At 32.5% G+C, this 18,393-nt stretch overlaps 1 protein-coding gene and 1 pseudogene across 2 annotated transcripts in view; both read left to right on the forward strand.

Moving 5' to 3' along the window:
* Positions 1–5,182: 5,182 nt before the first annotated feature.
* On the forward strand, positions 5,183–10,548 carry LOC147403748 (patatin-like protein 2). Its single transcript, XM_086437681.1, has 7 exons — positions 5,183–5,448; positions 5,866–6,047; positions 6,143–6,329; positions 7,256–7,417; positions 7,519–7,821; positions 9,158–9,333; positions 10,287–10,548. The coding sequence occupies exons 1-7, from the start codon at positions 5,305–5,307 to the stop codon at positions 10,387–10,389; spliced, it is 1,257 nt and encodes a 418-aa protein (XP_086293807.1). The 5' UTR covers positions 5,183–5,304; the 3' UTR covers positions 10,390–10,548.
* A 2,461-nt stretch (positions 10,549–13,009) lies between these two features.
* The window catches only part of LOC147403749 (patatin-like protein 2), a 17,991-nt pseudogene continuing 12,607 nt past the window's right edge, over positions 13,010–18,393 (forward strand). The window contains exon 1 of the transcript XR_015177575.1: positions 13,010–13,314. The product of XR_015177575.1 is annotated as a patatin-like protein 2 (transcript). The remainder of the gene's footprint in view (positions 13,315–18,393) is intronic.

Consider the following 18,393-nt stretch of genomic DNA (forward strand, 5'->3'; position numbering starts at 1 on the left):
TTGATCCCTTAAAAACATTCACTAACAGCAATCAGTCCAATTCAATCACACATTGGTAGCGTACCACATTTGTATCCCATTATTTTTGAAGAAATTTGATTTTATTGAGAATTTTTAAATGAATATTACATTAACACTAATAAGATATTTATAGAGATTACCTTAACCAAGATATGAAAACTGGTCTAACATAAATATCCTAATTTATTAAACTTCTTAATGTAGAATGAATAATGCTTTTCTGATGCCCCTCTTTGACATACGCTCACATTACAAAATCATAGATAATTTCCTCGGGATAGGCAAAACATAAATCTTTTATTGTGTATCTCGAGGCAAATGATCTAGGATTTTGTGATGGGAGTATAGGGGGAATATGTCAGAGGGGGGCATCAGATTATCACGATTCAAAGTGAACATTCCAATGGATATTGTTACATAGAGTATTCTACATCACTACCTTTCTTTTATAAATAGATGTGAGATACATTGCTAATGATACAATCTAAATCATGTATCATAATACGGTTGCATCCAATTCTCTTACAGTAAATTTAAATTTTTTTTGCTTTGCTAAAAAACAAAGTAAATGGGTCGAGGGGTGGCAATGGGTCGGGTTCGATCATGCTCGTGTCGTGTTGAGGTAAGAGTATTATGAAAATTTACCCAACCCATATAATCTATTTAATAAAATTCTAATATTTATTTGAAGATATAAGTTTCATTTCCACCATCAAAAATAAAATATCATTACTAAAAATAAGGTCACACAACTGTAAACTTGGTTCAATGGTGAAAAATAACCTTCTTTTGAAAAAATATTCAAAGTTCATAAAAAATTTTCCTTTACAACTATGTGGTATTAGATGATGTTTATTGGATATCATAAGGTGATGTGGTCAGAAAATTTTGCTTACCAACTTCGTAAGAAAATGTTTTTCAATATTATTATTATTATTATACCTTTCAAAAAAAATATTATTATTATTATTAGTACTATTATTATTGGCTAAAGCAAAGCATATTTCATATCACATGAGACATAATAACCTTATTTGATGAGATCTTAAATCTTACTGAGGGTCATTTTGTCAATATTACGAATAAAACACTATATACCTCCAGATTTTAATGAAAAAATGGAGTAAAAAAATATAAATATAAATAAATAACTTATTAAGAAAAGTATTTTTTCTTTTCCAAACTAAAGATTAACCATTTATTAATTTTAAGATAAACACCCTTTATATTTTAAAGAATTTGACAAAAAAAAAAATGTATATTTTAAAAAGTTCTAGGAAATTCTATAAAAAATGAGTAATTGAAAAAATTCTTAAATAATTGTTGATGTATTTAGAATTACACGTTAATGATAGCATAACTAAATGGGTTAGGTGGGTTGACGCCCATAACCCAAACCCAACCCATTTAATAATTGTGTTAGACAAATTAGATTATTCGACCAATTTAAAATGTTCTTTAGTGCCTTCCACAAATTTCTCCGCTCCAACACCAAACAAGAAGCTCTAATCACACAGATTTTGGCGATGAAATTTTCAATCTCCCCTTCAAAAGTCAGGTATTGAGAAGCTTGATTAATAAATTTAATTTTCGACGCATCCCCAAACCACTATAATCAAATAGAGCCGCAATTTGATCCTTCATCATCAGATAACACCGCCTTGGTGTTGAATTTTCTACAAATCTCCCAAAAATTGGAATCTTTCCTCGACATAGACTCCAAAATTGTTGTTATCAGAGGGTGGGTTTGGAGTTTTTTCAACTTCTGTAATCGGTTTTCAGAAGAGAAATTCACAATTTCTCGAATGTTCCAATGATGCATGACCTTAAAAAAATAATTAGTTTAGTTTCTTTGAAGACCCCAAATTCAACCACTATTTCTTTCTCCCCATTTTCTTCTCCTTGAAATCTCCCAACCAAGTAGAGTCATTCTCTTCAAGAGGAAGTTGTGAACCCAATTAAATTCAGATCAAATTAAAACTTTCATGAAAAAAACAAAAGATTTTTTTTTTTTTTTGAAGAATATGATTTGGAAAACTCATCATCAATTTAGAGAAAACAATAACATACTTGATGTGTTAGTCATGCACGATTGGAGAAGTAGGCATCATATATTCCATTAGAGTCTGAGCTTCCATTAACGGCAAAAAAATGTTCATTGGGTTGATTTAACATATCGCACACCCCCATATACCCTCTTTATAATTGTATTTTAAGTTCCAAAACACATAATAAGGAGGTTGCCCAACAAATTTCCTGTGGAATTGAGGCTCCTCTTACTTTTATTTATTTTAAGAACACTTATTGAACCTAGGGTTGAGGAAGAACAAAGATTTACTTGGGATCAGTCTTGTCTTCTAAGGATTAGTACTGATTTTTCTGTAGACACTTTTACTGGAAATCCCTAGCTAGCATCTCAACCGTTTGTTTGGTGGAGGGCCTCCACCGTGGGCTGAGATTGGAAAAGTCCCTTTTTTTTTTCAATTAATAATGATAATGGGAGAAATCTTCTTGCTTTGATTTTTTCCAACTATTATGGGTCAAAGTCCTCTTCGTATCTAAATCATTAGTCATACAGTTTGGAAACAATTGGAACATGAAAGACTTGTCTTCCAGCGTCCCTCTGAACCAAGCAATTTTCTAGGAAATAGGTTTCATCTAAATATTAATTACATGTACTCTTCGTTACATTTCTTTTCTGCTTTTTCTTAATGAATTTTGTTCTGCAAATACCCTTAAAAAATTATTTTTTTACCAAAATACCATTAGATTCTAATTTTCACCGTGTATTTATTACACTTTATTGTGTGCCCTACGAGACCCTTTCTTAGGAAGAAAAAACGCATTCTAAAACGCGTTTCTTCAAAATTTTGATGCAGTCTACCCGCTTCAAAATCAGATCTTCTTAGGACGACTAATTTTCTTCAGAATGGGCCATTTTGTTAAGAGCAATTAAATGTTGATCTAGAAGAGGTTTCCTGGACAAAAATCAATGTAATTGAATAACCATACCATTCAATCTATCATTTTGAACAATCAAACAAGCTTTAAATGTTGTAAATTGGTGTCACCTACCGTAAACATGGCAAGTGTTGTCAATTAAATGTAGACTCTTTATTACTTTTCTTTTCCAGTATTTCGGAGGATGATTATGCATTTTAAAAGAGTGCTGATTTTGTAACTCAACTTGACGGATAACCCAAAACCTCACTGACGTAGTAGGTGCAATATCATAGATTTTTTCCCTCGGGATACATAACTGCACATGTTTTATGGGGATGTGCAGTTGTGTATCCCAATGGGAAAAATCTACAATTCTCGCAGGGTACAGGTCAGTTGAGTTTTTGAATTACTCAGTCAAGTTGAATTACAAAATCATTACACTTTTAAAAGTGAGTCAGTTCATTAATGACGATTAAATTTTTTTTGTCCAATAAGGACCTTTTTAAATTCATAATGGTAAATTGGTGTTACCGATACGAAGGCAAGTGCTATAACCCGTGTTACCTTTAACTTACAAAATGGTTAAAAACTTGTTTAAATTAAGCATTTGTTAGGTTATCCTATCTTAATCTCTAATATGGTTAGGTATTTTCCTTGCACAATTTCATCAGTTCTGTAAGTTGATTCGTAGTAAAAGAGCAAAAGTTATACTTTAATTGCATAAAGAATTTTACAAAAAATGAATTTGTTGATTACAATGCTTTCAAGCTGAATTAAAAAAATTAATAATAAAACAAAAAAACAAAAAAAATCAAATATATTTATAGAAAAACTCATTTTTTTAAGTGAAACTTCCAGGCCATTTTTAATATTTGGTGGTACCTAAAGTTTACTGTTTTATAGTTTAAAATTATAAATAATCCATTGAAGTGTCCTGATTTAATTTCGTTAAAGAGCTGCTATTGGAACCCCAAATTTTACTTATTACGTACACCACAATTAAAAATAAAAAAAAGAAGTGAATGGTGGAGAATAAGTAAAAGTTGGAGTGCCAATAGAAGCTCTCTTATTATTATTTTTTCTAGATTTCAATTTTAGGGGTTTAGGATTTTATATGAGCCTAATCAAAATTGTAAACAACTACTGAAATTGTTTGAATGAGTGTTATAATTAATGTTTTGCAACGTTAAGATTATAATATGAGTCAAACCTTCATGATGCTTGAAGAGTGTGTTTTAATATTTAATAGGGGTGTGATAAATGATTAAGAAATTGGGGAGTAATAAACAAAATTGGGGTGCCAATAACAGTTTTTTCTTCTTTTTTTTTTCTTTTTTTTTTGTTTTACAAGTAATCTTCAACTTGAGTATTTCTTTTAATTGGAATTGTAACCAATCTTGTTGAATGTTTCCAAACTATTTAATTTGTCTTTCTTTTAGTTGGTCACCAAGTAGAAGCATTACTAAATTTTCTCAAATAATGCAAAATGCCAGATTAGGTGTACCCTTACCAAAAGTTAAGATCCTTTTTGTTGATGAATTAAAGGTGAAATTTTGATTTTTATTCTAAAATTTTATTTAATAATTCAACTTTTTGAAAGGTATTTGGAATGAAAAATAAATAAAAATCACTATTATTACCGCCAAGTTTTGCATGGGTATTAACATTCCTATTTCTAATTTATGATGGAGTATGGTTGTCATCCAACAACTGAAAGTACAGGATCAGGCCACTCATCATCTACTCATATAATTAGTCTCTTAATATGGATAATTTTGAAGAGTTAACATCTAAGAAATGAACAGAAATTCTCACCTAAGAAATTAACATCTTCTCTTGTCATCTTCAGTAATTAAAACAACAATTTTGACAGGAAAATACTGAAGTAACATTGAAATTGGGACATTGCTGACATTGATGTTTCCATAGAACCATACATGCTTTTCATCGAGATACGAGTGAGAAGCATTTATGGTTATATGCACACCAATATCCCAAAGGATGTCAATTTCAATGTTACTCCAGCACGACCCATTTTGAAATGGTACGTTGTTGGACTTGTTCAACTTCGGCTACAGTGAAGAGCAATTGTTCCAAGATTGGAAGAGAAATTTTCAAGACTTCCATGAAGAAGCATAGAAGGTTCCTTCTTCATCTCAATATATGGCTATATATATAACTGCTTCTCCATGCATAATCAAACAAACATCATCACAACTTTTGAGGAATTATAATTAATCTCTCTCTCTCTCTCACTCTCTCCATTGTTGTCTGGTTTTGGGTTTAGAGTATAGATCACATTATACACTTTTAACTTCCTCTTTTCAATTTAACTTCTTAATGGAGCAATCAAAATCCCTACCATTCCTTCAAATACAACCCCCAACTTATGGGAAGCTAATTACCATTCTTAGTATTGATGGAGGAGGAATAAGAGGGATCATCCCGGGGACCATTCTTGCCTTCCTCGAATCACAACTTCAGGTATACCATTCATGCAAATACATATATTGATGTATAAACTTTTATAGGTATCGATGCATTCTTCTGGGTATCTTGAGGTTTAGGTATTGTTCACTCAATTAATGGTCGGCCTACAAAGTATGCATAGACATTAATACATACATATGCATTAATTCGCATACACATAAGACATGAACTCTAATGAATGATGGATTTATATTAATTTAGCATTGTCAACCTCATCATCGATGCCTAATATAGTATTAGATAGGATATATTGGAATAAGGTGGCATGTAGATTGGTATTCGCCATATCATATCATCTTCTATCAAAACTTTATCAGAAATATTAGATCAGTAAAATGTATCATATTTTGCAATTGAAGATTTCAAAACTTTATAATTAGGCCTAACTTTAAGGAGAAAATGTTGTTGTAGGAGCTGGATGGAAAGGATGTGAGGTTAGCGGATTATTTCGATGTAATTGCAGGGACAAGCACTGGGGGTCTGGTTACAGCAATGTTGACTACACCAGATGAAAACAATCGTCCTCTGTATGCCGCCGAAGATATCGTTCCCTTCTACCTAAAAAACAGCCCCGAGATTTTTCCACAAACAAGGTACTACTGATCAAGATTCAGGATAACAACAACAATTTATTATTTTAATTCTTCTCAATTACTTCAATATTAACATTTTTTGTTTTCAATTAAAGGGGCATATTTAGTTGGATGATAAAGATGTTGAAATCAGTAGTGGGACCAAAATATAATGGAAACTATCTTCATAAGCTTATAAGGGACAATTTAGGTAATTCACAGCTGCACCAGGTCTTGACCAATGTCGTTATTCCTACTTTTGATATCAAGCGACTTCAGCCAACCATTTTCTCCTCCTATCAGGTTGGGTTCTGTCTCTCTGGGTCACAAGATCAATTTTTTTATTTTTTTATTTTTTTATTTTATTTTTTTATTTTATTTTAGAAAACTCTAGTTCTGTTGACCATTTATTATTACTGTATGGTCTTGTCATTTAAGTTTGACTTATGGGTTCAACACTAATTGACTTGGTAGTGTACAGTGAACCGTTTCTCGACTTGTAAGTTAACTTTATAAGTGAAGGCCTTAATAGGGGGCTGTTTGGATGATGGAGTGGGTGGCATTAGAAATTGCAAATTTCTACTTCCAAATTTGGTGACTCTTGGACAAGCCCCTTGACCTCGGTCTTCTCTTATAAATTAATGAAAAAAGACTTAAATACCATCGTCTTCATGCTGTCACCAAAAGATTAATAGATATTACTATTTTATAGGTATGCAGGAGAAAAATATTTTATATTTGAATAGTTAATTTTTAATAAATAATTATTTTATATTTATTACAAAAATATAATTAAATATTATTTTTCAATAATTTTCTTTGTGTCAACCTAATGACTACAAAAATTTATTTATAAATCAAGTAATTCAACGACCTTTATTACATATATTATTTTTATTATTTTATATTCAAATTCGTTTTTAAATATCTTAAGTATTATTATTATTATGGTCTTATATTGTTTTGAATGGTAAAATACAACAGAAGAGATGTGCATATCCCCTCAATTACAATTTGGATTCTAAGATTCGGAATAGACCCATAAAAGCCAATCTAACTAGCGGAAATGCTTTAATTTTTATGTTTTTTTTGCATACCAACAACAACAAAAAAATAATAGAAAAAGAGAAGAATAAAAATAAAATGGACATTGTAGTAGAGCTTTATTTTTAGTTCAAAAATATATATAGTTGCGAAAACCTCACCAACATGACATTTTCTTTGTGCAGGTGAAGAACTCTCCAACCATGGACGCTCGACTATCCGACATTTGCATTAGCACCTCGGCCGCGCCAACTTATCTTCCTGCCCATTACTTTAAGACCCAAGATAAAGAAGGAAATATACAAGAATTCAACCTCGTCGATGGTGGTGTAGTTGCTAATAACCCGGTAAATGCATCATCAAAATTTTAAAAACTATCTAAATTGCACTAGTAATTAATTAAATACTAAAGCCTATACTAACTTGGTTCAACACAACATGATTTCAGGCTTTGGTTGCTATTAGTGAAGTAACTAAGCAAGTTGTCAACAATCATCCTGATTTCTTCCCAATTAAACCCATGGACTATGGAAGATTTCTTGTCATCTCCATAGGGACAGGCACCCCGAAGATAGAACAACAATATAGTGCGAAGATGGCTTCAAAATGGGGTGTTTTGGGGTGGTTATACAGTAATGGTTCTACACCATTAGTTGATGTGTTTACTCAAGCAAGTGCAGACATGGTTGATTTCCATATTCGTGTCATTTTTAATGCCCTTCACTCCGCAGATAACTACTTGCGAATCCAGGTAACTTTTTTTTTTAATCACAAACCCTCCCTTTTATTTAAATCATTTACTCTCAAATTTAATTTCATGATGGATCATCAAGAATAATATTCTTAAGCTCTATGTACTATCCACATTACCAAAAATCTCAAAAAAAATAGGCAGATTTACCAAAATATGCACAACATTTCAAATATTTATCAAAACGGTACACTATAGCAAATAATTCCGAAAACAGTAAATTTACCATTTTCGAAATTAATTTTTTTACCAAAACGGTAAAAACAGTAAAATGTATTTTTTTATACCGAAAATACCCTTTTTTATTTTTTGACTGAAATTACGAACATAAAATTGATTTCAGTAAAAAAAATTGTAAATACATATGATTGTTGGACTATCGAAAGAGAGTGAATCTTTTTAGTTGGTTTTCATTCTTTTTAAGGTTAAAATTGTAAATACATATGTAAAACAAAAAAAAGGGTATTTTCGGTATAAAAAAAATACATTTGACTGTTTTTACCGTTTTGGTAAAAAAAATTAATTTTGAAAATGGTAAATTTACCATTTTCGGAATTATTTACTATAGTGTACCGTTTTGGTAAATAATTTCGAAAACTCTACCATTATGGTAAATTATTCAAAAAAATACACCAAAGGCCCCAGATGAGATAATTAGTAGGCCAGCATGTTCGTTTCACTCCCAATAGAAGTCAAATTTACAGACTTGAAATGATCTCGCTCACCAATAACTGAATTTCTATTACAATTTCTTTGTTCTTCCGTGATGGGCAGAAGGAGCCGCTAATACCCTAGATTGAATATTTGGAATCCGAATAAATTTTAATTTTGAATTTATTATGTTATATCATCATATGGGAAATTGCACTATAATGGCAGTAAATTTCAAGGGGGAATAGTAACGCTCGTAAACAGTAAAGTGAACACTAACCATTAAGACATTATTTGCAAAAATGACTAAACCATTATATTCCTTTTAGTATTTATATGAAAATTTGTATACACCCGATTTCATAACTATTTTTTTACAAAAGCGGTTATCTGATGAATGGTTGCATTTGCTAGTAACTTATTTAGCCTTCTTGTGAACCAACATTCAACTCAAAGGCTTAAAGGTAAATTCATCAAATTGTCTATACAACAATTGTACATCAGATAACGATTCTCATAAAAATATAATTATAATCGGGTATATGGCCATTTTCGTAGATATTAAAAATGAGTTCAATATCAAAATTTTACATTTTATTTTCTGTATTTTTATCTATTTTTGAATTCAACGAGCTTGAGCCTCTATGAATAACCAATTTTGGTTACACATGAAATGGTAAACCAGGATGACACTCTAAGTGAGGCCATATCTTCTGTTGATGTCTCTACAAAGAAAAACTTGGATGATCTTGTGCAAGTTGGCGAAGACTTGTTGAAGAAACCAGTTTCGAGGGTGAACTTGGAGACAGGTATCTCTGAACCTGTAGAAAATGGTGGCACCAACGAGAACGCTCTCATAAGGTGAAAATCAACTTTCATATACCACCCTTATTTTATGAATAAATTTTTCTTGCTTGTTTAACAAAATAATATATAAAAAAATATCAAGATCCGTGAGCTACGAAACGGTCTTAACCATGAGCTTGAGCCAATGCATTTCTTAGCGTTTTAATTTTGGATAATAAAGACTTTTGGAAGATAAGAGATATTTTTTATAAAAACCTACAAAATTTATTTAAATTGTTGATCAATAAGTTGGGCTTATACCCATAACTCAGTTGGTTTGACATATTGCAAAACAACTTTGAGGCCGTGGTTTTAAGTCCAGCTTACCCATAAATATATAAAAATTATAGGTTGGAAACTACACTATCACTTTTGCATTTATGATTTTTTTTTCTTTATAATTTTCATATTTTATTGTTGTTTTCTATTAATGGGATGAGCTTTCTTTACAATGTTATTTTAACGCAAATTAACTTACGTCTTGAAAGTTCTGACATTTTATAACATTTGATAAAAAATGACATTACTTTTAAAATTAAAAAAAAAATGAGTTGCTGGGGTAGATATAATTAATTACAATAAAGTAATTTTGCAATGTTTGGGTGTTTTTAGAAAAAAATAAAAAGGATAAACATCACAATTAATCCATTTTCAGTATATAAAGATATAAACGTTGGAATCCCTTGATATGTTAAATAACATTAAAAAAAAGAGTTCAAAAAAATGAATTTGAAGCGAAATGACATTTATATTTAAAATATAAAAAAAGTTCCAAAACTTTAACTTCGGAATTGAACACATTATAAAAGAAAGTTATAAACAATAAAATGGTCATCATACACATATTATATACCAAATAATGTAATAAGATTGCAGCAATAATGTCGCAATGGCACTAGGAATATTTTTTAAACCATTCCTTTTGCATCTGATTTATAATTGTATTCTTTATTTTTCCAATTTTGTAGGTTTGCAAAACTACTTTCAAAAGAAAGGAGACTTCGTGAGGCAAAATCACCACTCAACAAATCTATCAAAGAATGCGAGTTTATGGGATCTATATGTGAATGATTGGACAACACTTGGAATTTGAGGAGAAAACTTTGGATTATGGACCTAATAAGTCCGGATGGTGTTGTACTTTGTTTAATAATGGTTTGTAATGTATTAGTATGGGTGAATTATTCGTTGTTCTTTTATTTTTTAAAATATCTAGAAAATAATGGGCAATTTGGGAGCTGTCTTGTCACAATTATCTGTCAAGTATCATGTAAGGGTGAATAATTCATTATTCTTTTATTTTTCAAATAATTTTATTTAATTTTCTTGAAAAGAATGTGCAATTTGGGAGCTTTTTTGGTTTTTTTCACTATCATGTTCTTCCTAGCACCAAATGTGTTGCGCTTAGAGCGAGTTGTCAAATAAATCATATATATTTTTTTGATAAGCAAGCAAAACAAAAAAAAATAGCCTTAAAAAATAAAAATACATGTTTAATTTTGTTTGTTTGGTTGTTGAGGGGGGTTTGGAATTCCCTTTCGACCCAACTAATGAAAAAAAAAATGTATTGCACTTGATTTTATTTTATTTTTTTGCAGGGGGGGAGGGGGGGACACATGTATACTTTGAAGACAACATAGAGAGAATGTTGGAAATGCAACTTTTACTTATATGTATCAAATCATGTAACTGACATTCCATACGTGTCACACAGAGAGGACCCACCTGTAGTTTGGGTGAGTGATCGCCGTAACTTCAGATTGTAACCCCTTCTCCTCAGCTGCACCTCCTAGGTTAGTGGTGACTAACTTTTTGACAAAACATTTTTCAAAACATGAGTTAGAAGTTTTGGAAGTGGCTGATTTTTGGTGAGGATGATCTCTACGGTGAGGAGATCATCCTCACCAAAAATCAGCCCATTCCAAAACTTCTAACCCATGTTTACAAGTTGAAAAATCGTGGACCGTCATTTTTTGTAAACTGTTTTTGATGGAGTTAGAAGTTTTGGAATGGGCTGATTTTTCGTGATGATGATCTCCTCACCGTAGAGATCATCCTCACCAAAAATCAGCCCATTCCAAAACTTCTAACTCATCATGTTTTGAAAAATGTTTTGCCAAAAAGTTTGCTAAAAAGTTTGCCATTGAATGTGACCCTATATATATATATATATATATGGGTCTGGTTCAACTGTCAAAGTTTTGTCTTATACGGATTAAAATTTTCAGAATAGATTGATTTTTTTTTTTTTGCGAGGATCATCTCTATGGTAAGATCATCCTTACAATAAATCAGCCAATTCCAAAACTTCTAACTCCGTCAAAAGTGAATCATAAACTAATAGTAAAAATTGACAATTCACGATTTTTCAACTTATAAATTAGGTTTAAAAGTTCAAAATTGGCTTAAACTTTTGTTGGACCGGTGAAGGATGCCCTGATAAAGATCTTTTAAAAGCATTTGACAAGGTTATAAATGATGGAGTGGACTTTCTCCCTATGTCAATTGGCATTGAAGTTCCTCCATGTTCCTATGTCAATCAACGTGATGCAATAGACTTTGGTTCTTTCCATGCAAATGCTACCACTATCGATAGGGACATTTCAATTCTGAATTCGGCATCGATATTCATCGAAGTTGCAACAACCACTATTGAGAGGGCCTTCCCAACAACCATTGTGCTTGGAAACAACCTCATGGTAATGTTGTTGTGTTTGTGTAGATGCACGAGTAGGTTCATCAGTGAACCCTAACTAGGGCCTAACACCATACAACCCAACTGAATGGTTTTATAAACAAAATGTCATAATAAGTTTCTCTTAAATCAAAACTGTTTTTTCCAATTAAATATATATTTTTAACCAGAATTTGAAAATCTGGAATGGTTTCAAAACCGTTCCTAAATATAAAAAAACTATAGTCCTAATGCTTGCATATTGGAACGTTATTATTGCTTTTTGTACCACTATACAAGCATATATGTATGTGCCATGTAATTGTAACTTGTTTACGGGTTACAAGAGAGTGAAATCGAACATGGATGTAGGCACAATCATACTAGATTAAATTTGTTGTGTTATATATATTTTCTTTTAATTTTATTGCTTTGTGATTTGATCTCCTTTTCGTTGCTTAATACCAGATTTCAGGGAGGACAGGAATCTGTGAGAACCGAATCAGTGGCATGGAATCCATACCAAATAGGTTGGTCTATAATAGCGAAGTGACAATCATTCTTGTTATATATGGCCTCCCTAGGTAATCTTTTTATTCCACATTTTGATTCACATATTTAATTCCTATAATTCAAGTCTTTGGGTAAATATCTATGAGCCACAAATTTTCTCTTAATGCAGAATAATAATTGGGTCGATCCTTACTCACGAGTTGATGCACATGTATTGCGACTTAGTACTCCCTCGTAAATAGAGACCTTATGCCATGTGGACAACTATAATGTTTCTTCTCAACGACTCTTTGTATGAAAGTTGTATCAAAATAATGACATCTTAGTAATAACATTTTTTTTTTGTAAACATGGTTGGTTAAGAGTATTGATGGTGAAGTGCTTGGTAATTTTGTAAATTATGATCTATTGTAATTTTATTTATTTTTGTATAAATTAATATGATAGAGAACCTCAATGTTCTTTATTTGGGTCTATTTTGATTGCGGATAGTAAGTGCGTAATAAAAAAAATTAATTAAATTTTTTTTTTTTTACTTTAGATATTGATTTGTAACCACTTTAATTAAATTATTTTCTCTCTCTCTCTCTCTCTCTCACACACACACACACACACACACACACACCCACCTTTATTATCCGGCTTTTAACCAGTTTTTCTTTTTCATGGAGAGAACAAATCACCTTTCCTTTCCTTCGAATACAACCCCCAACTATGGGAGCCTAGTTACAATTCTTAGTATTGATGGAGGAGGAATAAGAGGGATCATCCCGAGGACCATTCTCGCCTTCCTCGAATCACAACTTCAGGTATACCATTCATACAAATATTAGGGCTTTCAGAGGCTCTTATTTTGGGCGGTTTTTTGGAAGCGTCGAGATAAACCAAATGAAAGGGGTTTTGGAGGCAGTTTCGTTGGAAACGCCGTGGAAGAAGGAAGAGTAGATCGAATGGAGGCGTTTTCCTTGGAAACGCCTTTGAAATAGGAAGAAACGAGAAGAAAATCTGAGGCGTTTTTCATGAATCATCGAGAAAGGTGATCAATAGATCGTTGGGAGGCGTTTCCCATGGCCATTTTGTAAACCGCCATTAGAAACCCTAAATCGAGGCTCTATAATGCGTTTTCAATATGGCGCCTTCGCGGTCTCCGACTTGGCGGTAAATGTTTTGTTTCCGCTTCTCCTCTCTCTCTCTCTCTCTCCCTCCCACTCTCACTATATATCCCCGATCCATTCTCTAAGAATTTCTCAAGGTTGAAGAAGAAGAAAGAGGGGTTTTGTTCAAAACCCACATCTGACAAGAGTTGGAACATGTAACTTTTTTTTTTTTCCTTTTCTCTGTACTAATCCCTGCAAAATAATTGATTTTGAATGATTTATAACGATGCCATTCTCTAAGGTTTTCTCAAGGTTGAAGAAGAAGAAGAGGGTTTTTGTTCAAAACCCAAATCTATCGAGAATTGGAACAGGTAAGGTTTTTTTTCCCCCCTTTTCTCTCTATCAATCCCTGCAAAATAATTGGTTTTGAATGATTTTTTTTTATCATTAGGGTACAATGCTGATTCAATTTTATTTATTTTTATTTTTTCAGAAAATTTGATATGGTTTATATTTTTCAGAAAATTTGATATGATTCGAATTCATGGGCACTTGAAAGGTTTTCAGGGAAAGAGGCATTTAGTTGCCTTCCTATTAGGTATGAATTTAGTAATTTTTTAATTATTTATATTCTTTGGTCAGTTGATATTTTTTCATTTTCATGTTATAAAGTGTGATGAAATGAGTATTTGCATATGGTTATATTATTCCATTGTAGTAGTGGCGAATATTGAAACTACTTTTGTTTGGATCATTTGTTCCCAATAATTTTGCAGAAACTAATATCAATAAAGACTGTACTAATATCAATAAAGAATTGACCTCCTTGACCTCCACCTTTTGGAGGGTCTAAAGTTTGATAGATTTTTTCCGTATTGAACATGATTTTCATGATTGGATCAGAACATGAGTTTGCTCAAGTGGATAAGAATTTTGTTTTGCCTCCATGAATTGAGTATTAATTAACCAATTTTTAACAGGACAAATAGAAAGATTTTTCACTCTCTTAATCGTAATGGGGAGGTTCACAATCTTTCTACCTATTGATGTATTTCTATGCATAAATAATAAATTAAGGGGTAAGTTTTTTGTGCTATTTTGATGTTTTACTTGATATTTTCTCCATGCCATTCCTATATGCTCCACTCATGTCTGTGGGTCATAATCTCCTACATTTCTTTAGAGTATGTGTTGTGGCTAAGCTTTTGTTGTAACCCATAGGCCATAAATTCAAAAGTTTGGTTGAGAACCTTTTCAATAGGTCAGATTAGTGTAATAATAGTCTCTATGGATCGATCCAAATTGTTCGTGTAGTGGGATCTCACAGTAATTGACCGATATCCTTGTTTGATTGATTTAGATATGCCCCTCCCAAGTTTTGGATAATATTTGCCACCCTCTCTCCCTCTTTCTTTCTTAGAGACCAATGGAACTTATCTTCAAATCATGGGCCTAGTCCGTTTAATTTTTTTCTTTCCTAATCGAGTAATTTAAATTTCTTGGGTAAATGTTTGTTTACCCTCATCGTTCAATGTTAGGCGTCTATGTACTTTTAACCATCAAAGCTCAAGAACAACAATAGGACTTTCTTAAGGAAAGGTGTGGAATGAAGATAGATTAAATAGATTCATTCACAATAATTTATCAAGGGCTTTTTTACTTGAGGTTGCAGATGAGGGGCTTTAAGTCATTCTCTATTCCTAATTACAGAAAGGCGAGAATGTCATCAGTTTGAAATATTCATCATGAAAATAATTTCATTATAATTTAGACATTTTTTTCCTTCAGGTTTTGGTGTTATTATTTGAGAATGCCATTGTCCCATCATGTCCCCTATTGTTTAGTTCATTGATTTTTACCCTTGTGTATTTGTATGGCCGGCCTGATCAGGACAGGTAAGGAGCAGGGAGAGATACAAAAGCGAAGATGAGTGAATACAGAAAGGAGAGAGACAAAGAGAGGAAGGCTAGATTAAATCCTTTGCTGCCCCCCATGGAAACAGAAATGGGAATCCTTTTGCTATGTCCTTAATAAATTATTCTCTTTAACCTGTCTTTGGACTTGTGCAGTTGTTGAGCTCGATTTTCTGTAGCCAAGCGAGGGAATCCACAGACGTTGGGATGGCGGTTACCCCAAAGAGAGAAAAAGAAATGCTCGAGGCTATTTTTATAGAGCCCTTTCAAGTGAAATTTGTGAGATCCTCATCTTCTTTCTAGTGTGTAAATGTATGCTGCTTCAACTGTTTGCCTACCTATCTAGAGGTTCCCAGTCATGCCTAAGATAGATAATTTGTTGTGTTCAGGACCTACCAGTCTCATTTTCTTATGTTCCCTCATTTCTTTATCTTCACTTTTACATGAAACAATGGGTTGCCTCATCGTCTTCCATAGGTTTTGGACATGATTAACAACCCACTATCTTACCGAATGACAATTTTTACATGTGCTTTCTCTTCGCTTGCACCTGTTATGGGATCAGAACTCACATGTTCACAACTGCTGCCAGTGATCAATATTTGCATCAAAGCATAGTTAAGTCCCGTAATTTCTTAAGCCTGGTTAATTTGAGATAAATAAGGTCTTCCCACGTAGTTTGTGCTTGGACTGATTATGCTGACAATCTTGCACTTCATAGGGTACCAAACATCAAATTCAATGTGGCCAATTGCCATAATTTGTGCAATTTACCAATGGGGATAATAAATGATTGGGAGGAAGTGTACTTAGCATTCTAAATCAGGCAGACTGGGATTGGGGATCTAATGTTCTGAGGTGATATATGCATGTACTATGTCCTGGTCAAGAAGCCTATTTTGTTTTGTTTTGGGTTGTTTCAACTTTTGATGTCTCACCATTTGTTTTTATCACAGTGCTGATTTTCATGACTATCAACCACCGTTTACACTAAATCTGGCAACTACTCTTCAACTTTTTATTTACATGGACTGGGCACCAAAATAGAGACTTTGGAGGGGACCTGGCCCCAAATGACTGATTCTGGAAAACAAGAGTAGTAGTAGTAGGCAAACCAGATAGATAGACTGCACTGTATCAGACTTTGAACTCTATTTTGATATGTTCATTAATTCGTATTGCTTTTATGATGCATTTTTGTTTTCCTTACAAGCAACGGAAACTAGTTAAGTAGGATTTGTTCTTTGAAGAGGTTGGCCATTATAGATTCATGTATGTTTGATCAGCAAAATTTTATAGTTGTTATTTTCACACTAGTTTAGACTTAACATGGATATGTTTGGCTGATAGCATGTTTTTTTTTTTCTTTCTTTTCTGAAATTTGGTTATAGTTGGTGAGGGGGACTAGGTTTGCACACTTGCATTATCATCAAATAGTTAGTTATGCTTATTAAATGGCTAGCATCACAGAACCCTATAGTAGAAAAATTCATATTGATGAAACTTCTTGAATTTCATCATCCATGGACCATCATCAATCATAACCAACTTGGGAATGTTAGGTGATTTGAGTGAAACCAGATGGATGCTTTAATGGGTATATGTGAATGATTGGATGCATAACGAACTAAATCAAGATTGTATGAATTTTTGTCAGCTGTAATTGTTTTCACAACTTTAACTAAAATATTCTTAGAATACTTGCTGATATGAGCCAGCTTAGTGATCATGTAGCCTTAGGCCGATGTTTGGGAAGAAAGTTACTATAGTGTTGTTGCACTTCAAGAGGTATTAAAACTATAAGATACATGTGTGACCTTCTTTATTGGTGGTTTTCAGTTACTATAGTTGAATAAAAATGGAATGGTTTGAGTAATATTGGTACTTTATACTGTCACTGAAGTTAGTTTTATTAATTGTTTCATCCATCTTTAGAGTAATTTGGTGTTCAAGAAGTTATTAGATACTGCAATTGATGTCTATGTGTTCGCACCTATAGATGAATTGATTGACCTTCATCATATTGGACTTCCAGATTGGGCGAGTTCTAGTTGGGGGTCCTAATACTTTTTTTTTATGAAAAGAATACCCTATAGCGACGGTGTCGACCGTCGCTATATCCCTAAATTCTATAGTTTTTAACCGTCGAATATATTTTCGACAAGGCCCAATTTGATGGACCAATTCGACGGTCGAGACGGTCGAATGGTCCCATAATTTGATGGTTTTGGACCGTCGAATTTTGAAAATTTTCACATAGTGTCTCTTTGCTCATTATAGGTTGTTCGTGCTTTCTTTACTTCTTTGGTAGATCACCTCGACCATCGGTGTACAAAGCTTCATTTTTAAGAATTTTTTTTTATGTATAATAATGATATATCATAGACTGCTGCCATTGTATTTCTAACTGTCCAAAAAAAAAAAGGTGTAATTGGTTGGGTGGTTGGAACTAGTCTATTGGGGTTGATTTTGGTCTAACAAGGAACATAGATGGATCTGACAAGTGAGAAGTATTGGATTGACAAGAATATGTCTCCATGTCTTTTTTTTTTCTTTTCGTTCATGAGATTTGAAGTATTGTCGTTATTGTCGTACGTATCATTTATATGGCCCTCTTGCAAATTCCTCTTTTGATTTTAAAAATTTCCCATATCACAAACGATTAGGATCCGTAAGCCATCTTTTACCCAAATTAATCTAAGTTATGATGCCTGATCTGAGAAATGAGGTGACTTGTACTCGTTAATAGATCAATTGTCACCTAATTGTAGTTATAGTCATACAGGTAGACTAAAAATCTGTGTTTGCTTTAAAATTATTTTATCGCTGACATTCATATGGACATCCAGCTTGGTAGTATTTTTTTTTAACAACCGGG

Source organism: Akebia trifoliata, chromosome 4 (genome assembly GCF_017979445.1).
Source record: "Akebia trifoliata isolate Shusen 1 chromosome 4, ASM1797944v1, whole genome shotgun sequence".
NCBI lineage: Eukaryota > Viridiplantae > Streptophyta > Magnoliopsida > Ranunculales > Lardizabalaceae > Akebia > Akebia trifoliata.